Consider the following 17,958-nt stretch of genomic DNA (forward strand, 5'->3'; position numbering starts at 1 on the left):
TCGGCTAATGCCGTCTGACAGCCAGAATGCTAACCAGCCAAGCTAGGCTAAGCTAAGTTAATGCTGAGCTAAAGCAAGCTACGCTAACCTAACCACAGTCCAGCCGGCTAGCTAAAACCAACACCACCCAGCAAAACAAGCAGAAATGCTCAAAAAATGCAAAGCTTTCACCTGAAGACGAGTATTAGCGTTATTTAACGGTCCTAACGTTTAAGTTACCATCTTCGCTTATTCTCAATTTTAATTTCAAGCTAACAATCGTGGTGTTAGTCTGTATAAACTATACACCGTTTTGTAGTTAAGTTTCAGTTCTGTTACAGTTGTTGTGGAACTACTTTTTGGCGGAAGGCACATTAAAGCATATTCATTCTGAATATCTTAAGGTTCTTTGATTTATTTTCTTTATTTATTTTGTAAAAAAAAACCTGTTGTATAAAAGCAATAGAACACTCAATGTTGTGTGTTATTGCGAATAACACACTCCCTCTGGTGTTCTATAGCTTAATTAACTAGGGCTGCACGATATTGGAAAAAAATTACATTGCAAATGTTCTTTTTTTTGACAATATATATCGCAATATTAAACAATGCAGGGCCCATGATGTCACCAGCCCCAACCCCACCCGTGCACTGTCTCACGTCCAGACCAATCAAGAGCTGAGTCCACGCCGAGCTCAACTCAAAACCTGAGAGACACAGCAAAACAATAGTAATCGTCCTTTTAATCAGACATTTAAATGGCTTTTTAAAAGGTTACTAAGAGCGTTTGTTTTTCTGGGATTAAAAGTGTGAATTCAGCTGTAACTGGAAATATCTGTGCTAAACTATGCTGGGCTGAGGTGCACAGCTTTCCACACATGCGTTTACACGCACGTGCCCAACCATGTGAATGGAGGCCATGTGGTTACCTCGTGTTTACTCCTACATATACTATGAGTTCTAAGAGACAAACACACACATTTGCATCGTCATCTCCAATATTTTTAATCCTGTTGAAAAAGAGCTGTTAGTTGGTTGATTATTTTGTGGTGGGCAGCGCTTTTTTTTCATTCATACATTGTTTTAATATATTTTAATGTAATTTAAATATAAAATAAAATAGGCTATAGAAGCTTATTTTAAACATAAAGACATAATAATACATGCCTGCTGTCTGTCTCATTATTCCACAAATCCATTTGATGGCACAATATTATGGGGCAGTTTTCCTGACAGGGATTAGGCCTCATCATAGATGATATTTTCTTTTCAGTGTAAAAAATCTCTATTAATCATGCTAAGTAGTCCGAGACAAGGCTTAATCCCCTATATGTGGGTAATTAAATTAAGCTGCAATTGAGATCATTCATCATAGGAATCATCTTAACCCTTTAAAGTTCTGCTCATCCATTTGGTAATGTGCACAGTTTCACAGAGTCACTGTATGTCATTAAGGAAGCTGTTAAAAATGAACCCAACCTGATTGTTCCATGATTGCTTATGAATATATACACTACAGTTCACTGTGTCTTTTTTAATAGTGTGCATTTTCACTTCTCTTTAGTAAATCACTAAACATTTGGATTGTTTTTGGTGGCATACTATTTTTAGAGTATTATAGTTACAGAGGTTTTGATGAATGGAATTATTTAACTTTACATAACATATATTAAAATTTATTTTGATGCATTATTTTGATTTTGCATCTAATTTTACTACAAGATTTTATGGCAAATGTTTAAAAGATGTGAATATATATAAAAAAAAACTTTTAAATCTTTTAAATCTTTTTTTTTTAAAAAACAAAACACTGTTCATATCTGTTCATATTATTGGACCAAACACAATACAAAAAATAAAAGAAAAGATTACTGTTTTTTATTGGTAAAGATGTTAAAAAATTAATTCAAGATTCAAAGAGTTTATTTTCTATTTTCATGTGCACAGTAAGAAAAAAGATAAAGATAAAATAAGAAAATATACAATAAAGCAAAAAATACCAAACTAACTAAATATATATATATATATTTATTAAATCAGTGTTAAATGTACATACAGGATGGAAATATATACATGATAACAGTAATGTGTTATGGATATTATTTGCAAGTAAGTACATGATTATCTACAGCAGTGAAATATGAAAAAAGTGCAAAAAGTTCATTAGTGTAGAGAGTAAAGTGCAGGATTATTTCTGTGGTAGGTTTAAGAGTTGTTCAGTGTGGTGTAAATCACAAGGAATTTTCTGATTAAGATAATTAAGATAATTATATAAGGAAAAAAACATGAACGAATAGTCAATTATTCATATTTAACAACCACGACAACCTCTGATCTGACTGACACAATTCTAAGTCTGGAACAGCCCTACTCATATCACAGTCTTGCATTTCCCGTTTTCAGTATTTATGTGACTCACTTCCTTCAGAACTGTCCGACTGTGTCAAAACCTTTGCTCTTTCATCCAGACATAAACACAGATAGTGTATCTGATCCCTCGCTGCTCTGCGTGACCTCGACTCTGATTCTGTATCATGTAAACACCCTGTGTAGTTATGTGATGGGATACAACAGCTCTTTGTTGGATTTGGGTGTATTATGAAGGACTTGGTCTGAGGGAGATGTTCTGTAGGATCATCTTGTCTGTGATTGGATCAGACATCACACATCAGTGTTTGATGTTCACAGTTAGACTGAAGCTGAAGTACACAGTGATGGTTTGTTTGCTGTACATAGTAAAATCCACAGCATTAAAATCACAGTGTAAATGTGTTTTAACTCTATGGGTTTTTCTAACAAACCCTCAGTGAGAGTTTAGCTTAGATTCTCTGACCGAACCCGACCTGACCTCTGTTTTTTAATTCGATTTTTATTTTAAATAAAGCTATAATGTGATAATCACAATATAGTAAAGTAAGTTAAAATGTTATAATCACGCAGCTCTGGGGCTCACGCACACGTAAGCTCTTCCACTTGTCCGTATTATGCACTTGACTTACAGCACTGTGTGTAGCTGTAAAAAAAAAAAATTAAAAAAAATAAATATATATATATATATATTTTTTTTTTTCTTAAATATTAGGTATATGCTTCTTCAGTGTTGCAATGTTTTGTTTAAAAGCATTCTAAACAGATTTCGATCATTCAAACAGACCGAAAATGTTTTTTAAAAGCTCAGTTTTAACAATCTTCTTAAAAAATGTTGGGTTTAAATCGGGCTTGGGCTCATAATGACATTTTATAGCTCGGGTCAGGTTGGGCTCGGGCAGAACTTGCACTGCTTTACTCTCAGCATGTTTTGCACTCACCATTATTCTTTCTTTGGGGTTATTGTGTGTGTGTGTGTGTGTGTGTGTGTGTGTATGTGTGCGTGTTTTTTTTATGTGTTTGTAGGTAAATATGATTTAGTTGTGGTGGTTTTCCTGATGAAGCGTTATTCACCCTCTTGGTGGTGGGTTTTATGGTGGATAAGAGTTATTGTGTTATGGGAGAACCACTTGTTTTTTTGGGCAGTTTTTGATGTTATAAATAAATAAATAAAGCTTAGATAGAATAAAAAAAGTAATTTCTTTCTGGGATAGCTCACATTTTATAATATTTTATAGATACTTTGGTATATATTTTCAGCTGAAGTTCAGAAATAAAAAAACGGACTGATGACAGTTACATAGAGTTAATATATGACTCCATACAGTGTTTAATTAACTTGAATTAATTTTTAAGATTAAAGATTGCCGGTTCGAATCCTGGTCATGCAGCTTGCCATCAGCTGCCAGAGCCCTGAGAGAGCACAATTGGCCTTGCTCTCTCTGTGTGGGTACAGTAGATGGTGCTCTTTCTTCTCATAACTCCAAGGGTGATGTCGATCAGCACAAGGCATCTGTGAGCTGATGTATCAGAGCCGAGTCGCTGCGCTTTCCTCCGAGCGTTAGCGCTGTGATGCTACTCGGCAATGATACAGCATCAGCAGCAGTTCAAAAAGAGGCGGAGTCTGACTTCACATGTATCGGAGGGGCATGTGCCACTCTTCTAATGAGTGGGTTGGGTAATTGGCCTTGTAAATTGGGGAGAAAATGAAATTTAAAAATAAATAAAATTGTGGTGGCGTTATTTTAACACTATAGTGATTGGGACCATGTCCATGTTACCTAGGTAGGACAGTGTTAAATTAACACTTAGGACAGAAAATTTAACACTGTGGCGGTGTAGGGGTTTGTCAGGGCTGAGCTGAGGACTGTGCTGAGTCATGTGGGTTTGAACCCTGATGCTGCAGTGGAGGCGCTTAGCTGTGAGGACACAGGGCTTCCTGTGTTGATCCTAATGCGTTGTGGTGTGAGCTCTGCTAACGGTAGCCCAGGGCTTCTGTGTCGTAGAGAAAACATGAGGATGCCGTTTCTGATATCTCACTCAGACTGACCTCAGAGACACTGAAAAAACTGCATGAGAAATGATGCACTCAAAATTGCTTTTTCATGAGCTAGACATTGCAGTGAAGAACACTGTAGACTTTATTACATAAAAAAAACACATTTCTGCTCCTCACATTTGGTACAAAGCACTGCAAGCTAAATGGCACCCAGCACATAGGTATGATATACATAACCCAAAATCAAGCAGCAATAGCCACATGTTGTTCAAAAAATAATAATAATAATAACTTAGCCAGCATATAACAGCATTATTAAAACACTTAGCATCAACGTTCTCACATTTTTCTAAAAGCCATAATGACTATAATGTTATATTAAAATGCCCATGAATGTGTTTAAGGGACATTCCAGGATTTTGGTACATTTCAGGGGTGGTCACTTCTGAAAATGTGATCTTCAATTTGATCATTTTTAGTCATATATTTATTAAATACAGGTAATAGACTATCAAAAAGTTTGATTCGTCAAGCTCAGGTATCGAAGCAGTTGTTTTAATTAGATTATGCAATATATTTGGTAACTTACAGTAACAGGGTTGTGAGTAACAGGGTTGCAAATCTAGGCTAAGTTGTGGTTTACCCCAGGAACAGATGCTAACTGTAAAATTTAGCTATGTATACAAGATCAAGCACAAACATGGTTATATAAGTATATAAAGTACATTTTGACTCTACTCAATATTAGTCTGACAATATGAGTAACAGGGTTGAGTTCACTGAGTGACACACACAACCTGGACAAACATATTTGGAAAAAAAATTGAAAATTGTTAGAGCACTTACTCTTGCTTTTGCCATGTGGGCAGAAAATGTCCTTGTGATGTCACTTCCTTTGTGCCAGTTGAAAAATATTTTGAACTCTTTCTCTGCAGGTAAAATTCCTTATGGTAACAGGGTTGCGCACATGTTGTGGGACACGACTTAATAGCATAAAAACTGTAACATGCAAAACAGTGTAGACCAAAGAAGTCGTTTTCATAAGTAAAGGAGATGCAGATCAACAATATACAAGAGGAAGTCATTTATTTAGAGCTTATTTTAATTGTTAAATTTGCCAAAGGAGTTGGTCACCCAATGAGTGGGACAAGAGAAAACGGCCATTTTTTGAGGTGGCCCAAAAAGGTATTCGGTTATTTGAATAATATCTAAGTAGCTTATTTTTCCACCATATGTTAGAGTTTGTCTTATAATAAGTACATTTTTCACAAAACTGTCATTTAGATATTTTGGATATGTACATTTAAAATTGAAGTGGTGGGACAGGAAATGTACCAAAATCCTGGAATGTCCCTTAAGTAGAATGTAAATATATATATTAAAGAAGCTTAGTTGGACTGGAGTTTGTCTGGAGTTCTCTTGAGTCTCTGCACGGATCATCTTCATACTAGACTACATACATCTGCTATGTTCTTGCTGGAGTGTGTGTGTGTGTGGGGGGGCATGTGCAGGTGTGATTTGGATGGAGAGATTTATCTGGATAGGGGTTTTTATTAAACGATTAGAAGCTGTAATGAAAACGAGCTGAAATGAAACAGGAATAACTAAGCTATTTCTAAATTATAGAAAGTAGGGGTGTGCCATATCGTATCGTACGCAATAATATCGCCAACATTTTTGAATATTGTGAATGACATTATATCCTGAAATATTGTGTCATATGCCCCACCCGTAATTATCACATCATGGTACTACTTTTTTACTGTTTTTAGCAAAAGAAAAATTCACACTGTTCTCATTTCCCATTATATATCTACTAGAGACAGATTATATCTGTCCAGTATCATTTATTTTACTTTAATCCTGGATATATGGAGATATTTGGAGTGTATTATTATTTTTGTATTTTCTGTGCAGTGCAGTAGTACAGAACATGTGTGCTTACAATATAATACAGGTATAAAGTTTTACTCTACTTTGCATCCCCTCCAAAGTTCTTATACAATTCCTCAAGTAAGAAAAGGAAAAAATGCAACTTTATCTAAGATTAAAAATTAAAAATGTTTTTAATATTAGGTTTGCAGTTATTATGTATTGTTATATTGGGGGTGGCTGTGGCTTTAGCTGTGGCTTTATCCAGGAGACTGTAATCATTTTTTTAGTGATCAAAAGAAGAATTGTTACTATTAATATCTGGTTTCTATCTATTACTTCCTCTGGTATAATTCCTAAAATTAAGCATGATGGTTCTAATGGCAATTCTGTATTTAGGCATTTGTAAATATATATATTTTTTAAAATCTACTGTTTTGTCATATCGCTAAAAGATTTGATATCACGGAAATACCATTAAATATCGTGATATTACTTTAGGGCAATATCGCCGACCTCTAGTAGAAAGTGCATATAATTGTGTGATAATTTGGCTGAAAAATAATTACTCAAGTAATGTATAGATAACCAAAATTTCTACTTAAGTAAGATAATGAAGTATTTGTACTTTAGTTTCTTGACACCTCTCAATACTAATCACCAAAGTGTAGGGTTTAAGAGGTCAGCTCTATTTTGGAGTATTACACCAGCACTACACTGCAGCACCTGGATCACTGGCTGCTGGGATTAATGATGAATAAATAACACTAATCCAGTAAGAGTTGGATCACAGTCGTCTGAAAGCTGCAGCCTCTGGGCACGGCGTTCTGAGGGTGTGTCCAGTCAAGTCAGGCATGACTGAAGCTCTCTGCAATTCATCTTTACCTGAGTCAAGTCATGACTTTGTTCTGTAATATGTAGCTCATAAATATCATCCCTACAGTCACAGAGAGGAGACGTGCAGAAACACAGATCTGAGGGGTGTGTCTTTCACTGCATACCTTACACTGGATCTGAGTATTAGACAGAGCTCTAATGCACACAGGGAGAGATCCTGGAGGAAAATAGACTAGATTTAATAACAGCAGGTGAGCATCTGCATGGTCAGACTGCGGAGATCAGTGTGTTAAACTGCAGGTAGCTGTCCTGATGTCTTGCTGTCTGCGCTGCCTGCGCTGTCTCGTAAGTCAGAGCCTTGAATTAATGTCTCCGTAATAAAATTACAAGGCCAACTATCTGTCCTGGCATTGGCAGGGTGTTGAAAGCCCACTGCTAGCTGTTGATGTTTAGCTGTGTTAGCGTTAGCCATTAGCCTTTTTTTCACCCAATAAATTACATTTTAAAAAGGCTACAATTCTGCACTTCAGTTTTGACTTGTCTGGGTGCCTCTGCAGTAATTATTTACAGTCAGACGATATATGTATATATAAAAATATTGGTAATATTTTACCAAATTAAAAAACCTCTGGAATATAATCAAGAGGAAGATGGATGATCACAAGCCATCAAACCAAACTGAACTGCTCGAATTTTTGCACCAGGAGTAAAGGCATAAAGTTATCCAAAAGCAGTGTGTAAGACTGGTGGAGGAGAACATGCATATTTAGTCTTTAGTGTTCTGCCTTCAGCCAAAAACATCATTTTACTTTTATTACTTTTTACTTTACTTTTATTTTGGTGCATCCCTGAAAAATATCAGTTTCAATTTTCTGTACTGTGCAGAGCTGCACTAAAACAGGCTAATAAGCATATATACAGCTTTGGCCACAGTTCCTGAATCAGTTTCTCTGATTTTGCTATTTATAGGTTTATGTTTGAGTAAAATTACCATTGTTGTTTTATAAACTATGATGCAGAGCTTTCACACCACGAATAATGCAAAGAAAAGAAGTTCATATTCATAAGGTTTTAGGAGTTCAGAAATCAATATTTGATGGAATAACCCTGTTTTTAATCACAGTTTTCATGCATCTTGGCATGTTCTCCTCCACCAGTCTTACACACTGCTTTTGGATAACCTTATGCCTTTACTGCTGGTGCCAAAATTCAAGCAGTTCAGTTTTGTTTGATGGCTTGTGATCATCCATCTTCCTCTTGATAATATTCCAGAGGTTTTCAGTTTGGTCAAATCAAAGAAACTTGTCATTTTTAAGTGGTCTCTTTTTCCAAATCTGTATATTAAAGTATTATAATCAATATTTTGCATTGTGAAAATAATGATACTTCTATACAACATATTGTTTATGCGTTTTTGCCATATCTCCCAGCCCTAGAGTTTTATTTATTGTTGCTTTTCTTAGTAGTGAGCATGCTGTGACTAGTCAGTCCAGGAAAAAAAAAATCTAAGTCAACATTTCTTCTCAGACAGAAGAACTAAGAATGAAAACATTGCTGTATTTGTGTTTTATACTCTGGTAGACTGATGCTGTAGAATCTAATGTGTTCCTGTCACACTTTGTCCTGTCTGGACCTGAGAGGTAATCAAATGTTCCTCTTCTTCAGTCTGGAACAAAAAGAGCATCTGGTGAACTCTATTCACTCAGCATCTGCTTTATTTAGTAAGAGAACAAAAACTTGGTATACTGTTACTAGGGGTGGGCAATATTATATCGTATACAATATATCGTGATACGGAAATATCATGATATTAAAAATCCATATCGTGATAATAGGGCTGTTCTGTCTTAAAAGTAGTCTATTATTTACTGTGAAGCTTTAGGTGTATTTATTGTATAATTGTTTTAGTTTGCAGTTTATATGCATGCACTAAATATTCTGCAATATTTTTTGCTGCATTATATTATTTTATGCTATATTATTTATTTTTCCACATTATGATTATTTTGTTATACTATTATACTTTATTCCTGAAATGAATGGATTATTTTACTTTTCCTATATCGTCAAATATATCGTTATCGCAAAAATATCCTGAAATATCGTGATATTATTTTAGAGCCATATCGCCCACCCCTAACTGTTACCTGTCCTCTAGCTGTAGATACTGTTTGTATGTTACATATGAGCATATGAGAGTGTTACTTCAGTACATTTTATGTAGGAGTTTGGACATTAGAACTATATATTAGAACTATATGAATTGTTATCTTAGTGTTGGTCTTTGCAACACTATGTTTGGGTTTTTCAGCCACATCCAAGATGATGCTACTAGCAGTATACAGTTGCAAAAAAAGTATGTGAACCCTTTGGGATTACTTGGATTTCTGCATAAATTGGTCATTAAATGGGCCTTGGTAAACTTGGGAATTAATTTTTCCATTCATGACAGCAATCCGTCCAGGCCCTGAGGCAGCAAAGCAGCCCCAAACCATGATGCCCCCTCCACCATGTTTCACAGTTGGGATGAGGTTTTGATGACTGTGTGCTCTGCCTTTTTCTCCACACATAGTGTTGTGTTTTCCTTCCAAACAACTCAATTTTAGTTTCATCTCTCCACAGTATATTTTGTCATGTTAGCATGTGCCTGAGATTTCGGTAAGTCTTAAGCTGACACTCTAGGATTCTTCCTCACCTCATTGATTATTCTGCGCTGTGCTCTTGCAGTCATCTTTACAGGATGAAGATCAAAACACATTTATTTCCCAATTTATGCAGAAATCCAAATAATCTCAAAGGGTCACATACTTCTTCGTGCAACTGTATGTATGGCCTTACACTAAAAGCATATAGCCATATATTCTCTATAGATAAACCGTACAATAGATGGCATAGGGGTACATGCAAAGTTTGGTTGAGTAGGGATAATGCTGTGGAAGTGATTTTAAAGAATTGACCAAGGGATTCACCAACTATTTGGTCATCTATTAGTGTGAAATGAAAGCATCGATGAGCAAAACAGCTGAGCCACAACATGCTAAACCACACAGACAGCCCAGATCTCTGAAGTGCTAGAGGAACATGTGGTGGATCTTTCACCAAACTGCCTATGGAAGCAACATCAGCACAAGAACTGTGTGTCAGGAGCTTCATGAAATGGGTTTCCATGGTCAAGCAGCCTGAGATCAATATGTGCAATGCTAAACTGGAGGTATCTAGGACTGAGTGTTCAGTCTTATCCAAAAAGGGTTGATGTGACTAAAGGTTTTTATGCTAAACCATTGGCAGCACACTTGATTCCACTTATTTAATCAACTGAAATGAATAAAATGAAAACCTGCAGCCATAACATAACATTTGATGATATTGGACAGCCCTGATCTAGGAGAATCTTTGAACTACATATGTTTTACCAACAGTAGAGCTTGTAGAAGGTGGAATAAGGGTTTTGGGTTGTTTCTTGGTTTTGATTTCCAGTAACTTTTTGTTTAATTATTTATGCTTCTAAGGCTACGTTCATATAACCAGGCTGAAGTGAATCAGATCAGATTTGTTCAAGTCAGATTTGAGTCACTTTTATATGCGGTTCTAAATCTGATACGTATCCGGTCCATGGACATGCGACATGAATGTGAACTCATATTCATGCGTCTTTTTTACGCTTTTACGCATGCCCTACATGCTTCTCTCTCGTACCCACACATTTCTTGGTGCAGCTGTGCGGCTATAGCTGTAAAAAAAACAGCAAAAGCAAACCACCTGTCCTTTTTTCACCTCCTCGACCTGAACATGAACTTCAGACCAGCTGTTTCTCTCCACAACAGCAAAAGATTTGAGCTGCTAACGCTGCATCCATTTCACTTTATAAAGCTACGAGCCTCTCGTCTATCTAATATGAGTTTTTTTTGTTGTTGGTGAAGAAGGAGACGTTTATACAGAGTGTATCAATGTGCAGCATGTGAGGAGTTTCAGGGACAGATTTGTTCACATTACACACAGATACAGATCATTTACATTTGTGAATGTGAACCGTCAAAAAATCTGATTTGAGCAAAGTGGATTGTAATGTGAATCAGGGGTGTGCAATATTATATTGTATACAATATATCGTGACACAGAAATATCATGATATTAAAAATCCATATCGTGATAATAGAGATGTTCTGTCTTAAAAGTAGTCTATTATTTACTGTGAAGCTTTAGGTGAATTTATTGTATAATTGTTTTAGTTTGCAGTTTATATGCATGCACTAAATATTCTGCAATATTATTTGCTGCATTATATTATTTTATGCTATATTATTTATTTTGCCACATTATGATTACACTGTTATACTATTATACTATATTCCTGAAATAAATGAATTATTTTAGTTTTCCTATATCGCCAAGTATATCTTTATCGCAAAAATACCCTGAAATATCGTGATATTACTTTAGAGCCATATCGCCCACCCCTAATGTTAATGTAACATCATTTTGTGGCTTTTTTTTGGGGAAAAAAACCCTTTTCTACTCCAGCAATAGACATAGTTTGATGCATCTTGGTGGTTTTCAGAAAGCCTCTTTCCCAACTCTACTAAACACCTTTGGGATCAACTGGAGCATTGATTGGTGGCCAGGACTTCTCATCCAGAGGAACTCAGAGTAGCTGACCTTGCAAATGCTTATTTGACTGAATGGACACAAATTTCCCAATCAACCTTGACTACACTTCCTCCCTTGAAAGCCTTCCTGGAAGATTTGAAGCTGTTATAACCTCTTAAAGGCAGGTCAACTACATATTAATGTCCATGGTTTAGAAGATGTCTTGTATCCATCTATCTTCTTGTCTACTTCTTCCTGGTCAGGGTCGCAGTAGAGCCAAAGAACCTTTAGGACTCTTCCTTTAGCTCATAGGATGCACGGTAGGAATTTCACCTGGACGGGGCCACCAGTCCATTGCAGGGCTTTGGATTTTATAAAAAAAAAAATAATAAAATGCTTCTCTGCCGAGCTTTTGTTTACATTCCTCTCCTGTCTTTCTGTCGTGTGACTTTAGTTTCCGCCCATTCTCGTTTTTCTGCCCGTTCTTGGGCTCCCTATCTCCTTATAAGGGTGTTTTTTTCCCGGCCGTGTCCCAATTCACTAACCAGGGCATTGGTAGTGTGTTGGATCATGACCCTGGCGACACAGGTTTGATCCTGTGTGAGGAGTGTTGTGTTTATTTATTTATTTTTTTCTTTCTTCTTGGGTTTACCTGCTTTGAGATCAACTGTTCTGCAATTGGGTTCAACAACCCTCTGGGCTGGAGAGCTACTAGTCTTTAGTACTCCATCCCATTACACTTCATTTTACAAAACAGAATTTTTTTTGTGGCCTGCCACATAATGACTTAGAAAATATCTGGCCCACGGCCAAACTTAATTGCTGTCCTACAGACTCTCCAGTGTCCATATAGTTTTGGCTATGTATTCTAAGAATATTCACAGAAGGCTGAAATCGCCAATTAATGTTTTAACAATGTTTAACTATTCTGGCCAATGACAGACTGTCAAAAAACTAATGCAAATAAATCTGTGGCTAATAAATCTGTATTATAAAATATTTATAATATATAAAAAAAGCTTGTGTTGTTGTTCTTTCCTCCTCACTCAGCATGCGCAGAGGCAGTTTACAGAGCTGACAGTGCACTGAATGATGTTCCTGCCTGTTCCCATCCCTCTCTGTCACAGTCTGAGAGCAAACGCTCCATGCCCCCGACTGCACCTCTCACACTACACTGCTAAAGCCACTCAGCTCCTGAGAGAGGTCCAGTCGTGATCGTTTGTGAATGTAACACAAGAGTGTGAAATGTGGAAGCTGGTAGTTTTAACTACCAAACTGGCAGAAATCAAATTTACGTAATTTTCTGCCGATGTAACGATACAATGCATCATATTGTATATTGTGAACAGGCCTCAGGGACCACCAGGGAGTATATATTTTATTTATTGTTGGGCTGGAGAAAAGAATTACTTTATTGGGGTCCCAGATAGAGTTTAGATCAGGCCCAACTGGGCCTAAACTGTCATTATGCCCGAGCCTGATTCAAACCCAACATTTTTTATTTGTTTTTGGTAAGTAGAGTGTTAAGAATATTTTCGGGCTGTTTGAATGAGCGAAATCTGTTCAGAATGATTAATTGTTAATTAACATTGCAACACTGAAGAAGCATAGACCTATTATTTAATAATAAAAAAGCTTTACATAAAATACAAATTGCATTAAAAAACAGACGCTTACATCATATAAAATGTTCTTGAGCCCGACCTGACTCGAGGATAGTGGTGGGAAAGTTGAGTTCAGGCAGAAAATCAAAGAATATAAGCTCTAAGAATCTAAGTCCTAGTCCACGAGAACCAGTTTTAAATCAGAGCTGGGCAATATGACATGATATTTTATCGTATTGTGATAGATTTTCATATTGTATTGACAATACTGGCCTTTTTAAGCATATCATTGACATAATCAGGGCTTGAAATACACTAACCCAACTGTTTATATCATTACAGATAGTGATGAAAAAAACTGTTTAATTGGATAATTGGATGGTGTGCAGCAAAAAAACTGAATAAAGAACACTGTACTCTGCTTGAAATAGTATTTAAATATCAGTTTTTAAGAATCTACCACTGCTGACTGTCTGCATGTTAAAATATTGGGGTAAATACTGTGTATTATAATGTCTTTAAAATGTCTTTAAATATCATGATACAGTATTTTTACTATATCGCCCAACTCTCTCAGTGCATGATTATGTACACCATGGATGACTGCTTTTATACTTTTAATATCAATATTGTAATTAGGAATATTGTGTTGACCACAATTAAGGAATACATGATGAGTTTAAAATAATTTTGACCATATTGTCATTTCCTACTTTAAATGCACTTTATTTAATGTTAACTGGATATTTTTGCTGATAATTTATTGTTAGCTACATTAGCCTTTTAGCTAATGATGCCAAATGTGGTTTGGAGATGGGAAATGGCAAAATCATGTAGATTTTTGTCTGAATCAGCTATTTAAATAAATGCCTAAAAGTGCTTGTTTGGCTGTGTTTTTCAGGCTGTATGCTGTGTTTTGGCCAGTCGTCCTTTTTCCGCTTCAATCACCCCGAGGAGGCATTCAGAATGAAGAGCATGAGGACAGAGGGACAGCACACATCCAGCATGAAGACAAGAGTCAACTCAGGTAATATACACACACACACACACACACACACACACACAAACTGCAGTGCTTCTGCATCAAAATTATTACTACTGCTGCTGCTAAAAAATGGTATTAAAAGTAAAAAAATTCAAATACAGAATTTTAAATCACAAGACGCTATTTAATGCATTTATTGGGGACTTTAAGTTGTTCTTTGATGTAAAAATGTATAAAAAGAGTAAGTATGCAACTTTGGTTGGGGTCAAATGCTTAGATGTTGTTTTACAAGCCCATTTACAACCCTATTATTTTGTCTCAGAATGAAATACATCGGAAAAAGATGATGAATTCTGGTTGGGCTGCACTGCTTAGCCTATAGCTGTGATGCCAAAAAGTCATAATTGAGACTTGAGAATTAACTATACCTTATAAGATATAAACAAAAATAAAACATTAAAAAAACTTTCAGCACAATATTAGGCTTAAGGCTTGTCTGCACCTGTATATATTGTAAGGTGATATCGTGTGAATAAGGATGAACACTGGCCAGTGTGTTCAAATTTGAGCGACAACCAAAGAACACGCTTAACACATGCATTTCTGGACAAGCTAAGAGATTTAGAACCGATATCTTAACTAAAATGTAATGTAAACTTAGGCGGTATAGTAATATTGCTGAATTGTGCACAAATATTATGTGGGTTATGCAGTGTTGCACAGTTCTTGCTAGGAATGTCCCAGTGGTAAAATCCCCTTTAGCACTATATTATATAGATGTATAACACAGAGTGGTTTATTTTAGGTGTTTATTTTATTTATTGTTGATGATTATGGCTTACAACCAATGAAAAGCCAAAAATCAGTATCTCAGAAAATTGTAATATTTAGCAGAAGGAGCATAAAGTGCTGTAATATATATTTTTTTATGGGAAAACACTGCACTGACTTTAGACTTAATAATAAAACACAGTGGATCAACACCAGCAGATGACATGTCTCTACAAACCATCACTGATTGGTGGAAACTTCACACTAGACCTCAAGCAGTTTGGACTGTGTGTCTCTCCACTCTTCCTCCAGACTCTGCTCCCTTGATTTACAAATGAAATGTAAAATTTACTGATGATCAGTGATGGTTTGGAGAGACATGTCATCTGCTGCTGTTGATCCACTGTGTTTTATTATCAAGTCTAAAGTCAGTGCAGTGTTTTTTTTTTAGATTTCATTTTCCAGCAGGACTGGAAAGTACCAATTGGTCTTACATAATAATCTTATTTTCTGAGACACTGATTTTTGGGTTTTAATTGGCTGGAAACCATAATCATCACCAATAAATGAAATAATTGCTTAAAATAGGTCTATAAAATATGAGTTTCACATTTTGAACTGAATTTCTGAAATAAAGTAACTTTTTAATGATATTCTAATATTTTGTGATGCACTACTTTTACACAAAAAGTCATGTAATTCATTTTGTTATATGGTTAATTGTGCTTGCTCGGCAAACCCTTAAATTTGTCACCTGGGACATGGACTAGTCAATTTGGATCAATTATCCTATGTATTGAAATAAAAGATCTGTAGAAAATACTGTATGTAGAAGCTAAATGCTGAATCACAATCTACTCAACCACTGGAATTACCAATAAATACAACAAGAATAATATACAGGCCAGTGAATGCAGCCAATAGGACAGCATATTTATCTCTCAGCAGCAGGGGATGCTTATTTGTGTAAAACAGAAGCTCCGTCAGATCGGAAGGAATTCATTACAGCTCAGGAAATGCAGCAGATCAGATGTGTTTACTGCTAGGCTCGTACCTCGTGGCAGCCGAACAGGAAAAGGCAGGCTGCGGCTGCCCGGTTTGGGTGTATTTACAGCTGAACACAGGAGGCTGTGTGCCGCTGGGAGAGGGAGAGGCTGAGAGCCAGGCTTTGCTCAGAAACCCGCCTTAACGAAGCCTCATAAAAGCTGCATGGGGGCAACTGCAGACCCGGTCCACGCTGCCGGCTCCCTCTGTCAGCGAGGGGTAACTGTAGGCATGCACCTGTAAGGGAGCCTCCGCTGGCACTGCAACAGTACACACCATTCATCTGCTCCTGCACTGGGCCCCATCCCTCCATTACTTATTTTAGGATATAGACGCCAACTCAAACCCAAGGTGGTGCCTTCACTCCTGTAGTCAAGCCTGATCTGGACTCTCAGGAGTCTGCTTTGGGGTAAAACAGGCCCAATTCCATTTCACCCCTTGACCCTATCCCTTATTTTTGAGTGTAACCCTTCCTTTTAGAACATAGGTACAAGAGGAAGGGGTGAAATCCTCCCATTAAGAATTGGGAAACCCTTCAATCACCCGATACGTCATCAGGAGCGCTAAAGTTCAGCAACCTAGCTGCTGCAGGTTAACTATTTAACTTATTAACTTACTAGTTAAATTATTGTCCATTTCTGGATTCCTCTGTAAAGGGGAGCTGAAATTAGCTTTGATTTGCTTTTATTTTATTTAATTTTTTCATTCCGCCTTAAATGCTGCAGCCCCTGTTGTCTGTTGCACCGTTTAAGGTGGAACGGAAAAGTTAGTTAGCTAGCTACCCACTGAGACAAACTACTAGCGATTTTATGCTTTTTATGCTTGTTATAAAAACAAATATGGCCATAAAACATTGAAACTACACATTAAACTATGGTGATATAATGCTAATTGCCACATTTAACAAGGACAATTCTTATATTTGTTGTTTTCTTACCAGTGATTGTCATACCCCCCAGTTTGAAGTGTGCTGAATCTGAAAAATCTCTGTATGAAGGACTAACAAACCCTATCCCGTCCCCTAACCTACCCTTCCAGCCTAACAAGAATTAGGACACCTTTATTCCTCAGCGTGCACACGCAAAACAGAGGGGTAGGGGTAAGTGGTAGGACCAAGAGTCTAAAGCAGTGAGAAGCTGCACTTCACAAAACCAACTGGGATCTAGTCACCAACTCTTGTATGCTTTCAGGCTTCCCTGTTCAGGAGAATACTATCCAGATCAGCATTCGTCTTGTAGTCCTTCTGGGATCTAATCTGTCTATATCTATCCAATGCATTACATATAATTCCATTTTTCTCCTTTAAATGAAGACTACAGCCTGTTGGTAGATTGTATTCAACTGAAATTGATTAATACAAAGCTGATTTCAAGCTGTTTCATTATGCAAATTTAAGTGCTAATGCTATGGTCAGCTAACCAGATCAGATCAGACAGCCATGTGATTACCTGAACACGGTGTGCAGGGCTCAATGGAGGACACCCTGTCTCAGTCTGTAGCGTCAGCTGACACTGTTCCTACCTCCATCACATTCCCAGTCCAGACGGCTTTGTTGAACACACTTATTTTGAGTAACGGAGATATCTTTTACAGGGTGTATTTTTATCTCCGCCCCCTCTCACCCCATTCTACTTTCTCCCCTCTCTTCATTCCCCCATATCCGCTCACCTCAGTCCAAGTCACTGGGTGGTTGGCTATTCTTGTACTACTGAGGCAGAGTTTTTTTCTGCATTTTTTTTTACAGGTACGAATGAAATGCAAAAGTGTTTTCACCCTTTTTATGTCACAGTGATACAAAAACACATATAACACCCAACAAACCACATGAGGTACCAAAGCAACCGTCTGGAATATTGGAAAATAAACATCCGGGGCACTGGGAAATTGCCTAGCAACCACTTGGCAGCAATTTA

The 17,958-nt window shown here is 36.8% G+C and overlaps 1 protein-coding gene across 15 annotated transcripts in view; it reads left to right on the forward strand.

Moving 5' to 3' along the window:
* The window catches only part of phldb1b (pleckstrin homology-like domain, family B, member 1b), a 171,998-nt gene that overhangs the window by 58,879 nt on the left and 95,161 nt on the right, over positions 1-17,958 (forward strand). For all 15 annotated transcript variants that reach the window (XM_049467221.1, XM_049467223.1, XM_049467224.1 and 12 more), the window contains one exon: positions 14,147-14,272. In XM_049467221.1, coding sequence (XP_049323178.1) covers positions 14,147-14,272 — 126 coding nt within the window. The remainder of the gene's footprint in view (positions 1-14,146; positions 14,273-17,958) is intronic.

The sequence above is a fragment of the Astyanax mexicanus genome, chromosome 18 (assembly GCF_023375975.1).
Source record: "Astyanax mexicanus isolate ESR-SI-001 chromosome 18, AstMex3_surface, whole genome shotgun sequence".
NCBI classification, from domain to species: Eukaryota; Metazoa; Chordata; class Actinopteri; order Characiformes; family Acestrorhamphidae; genus Astyanax; species Astyanax mexicanus.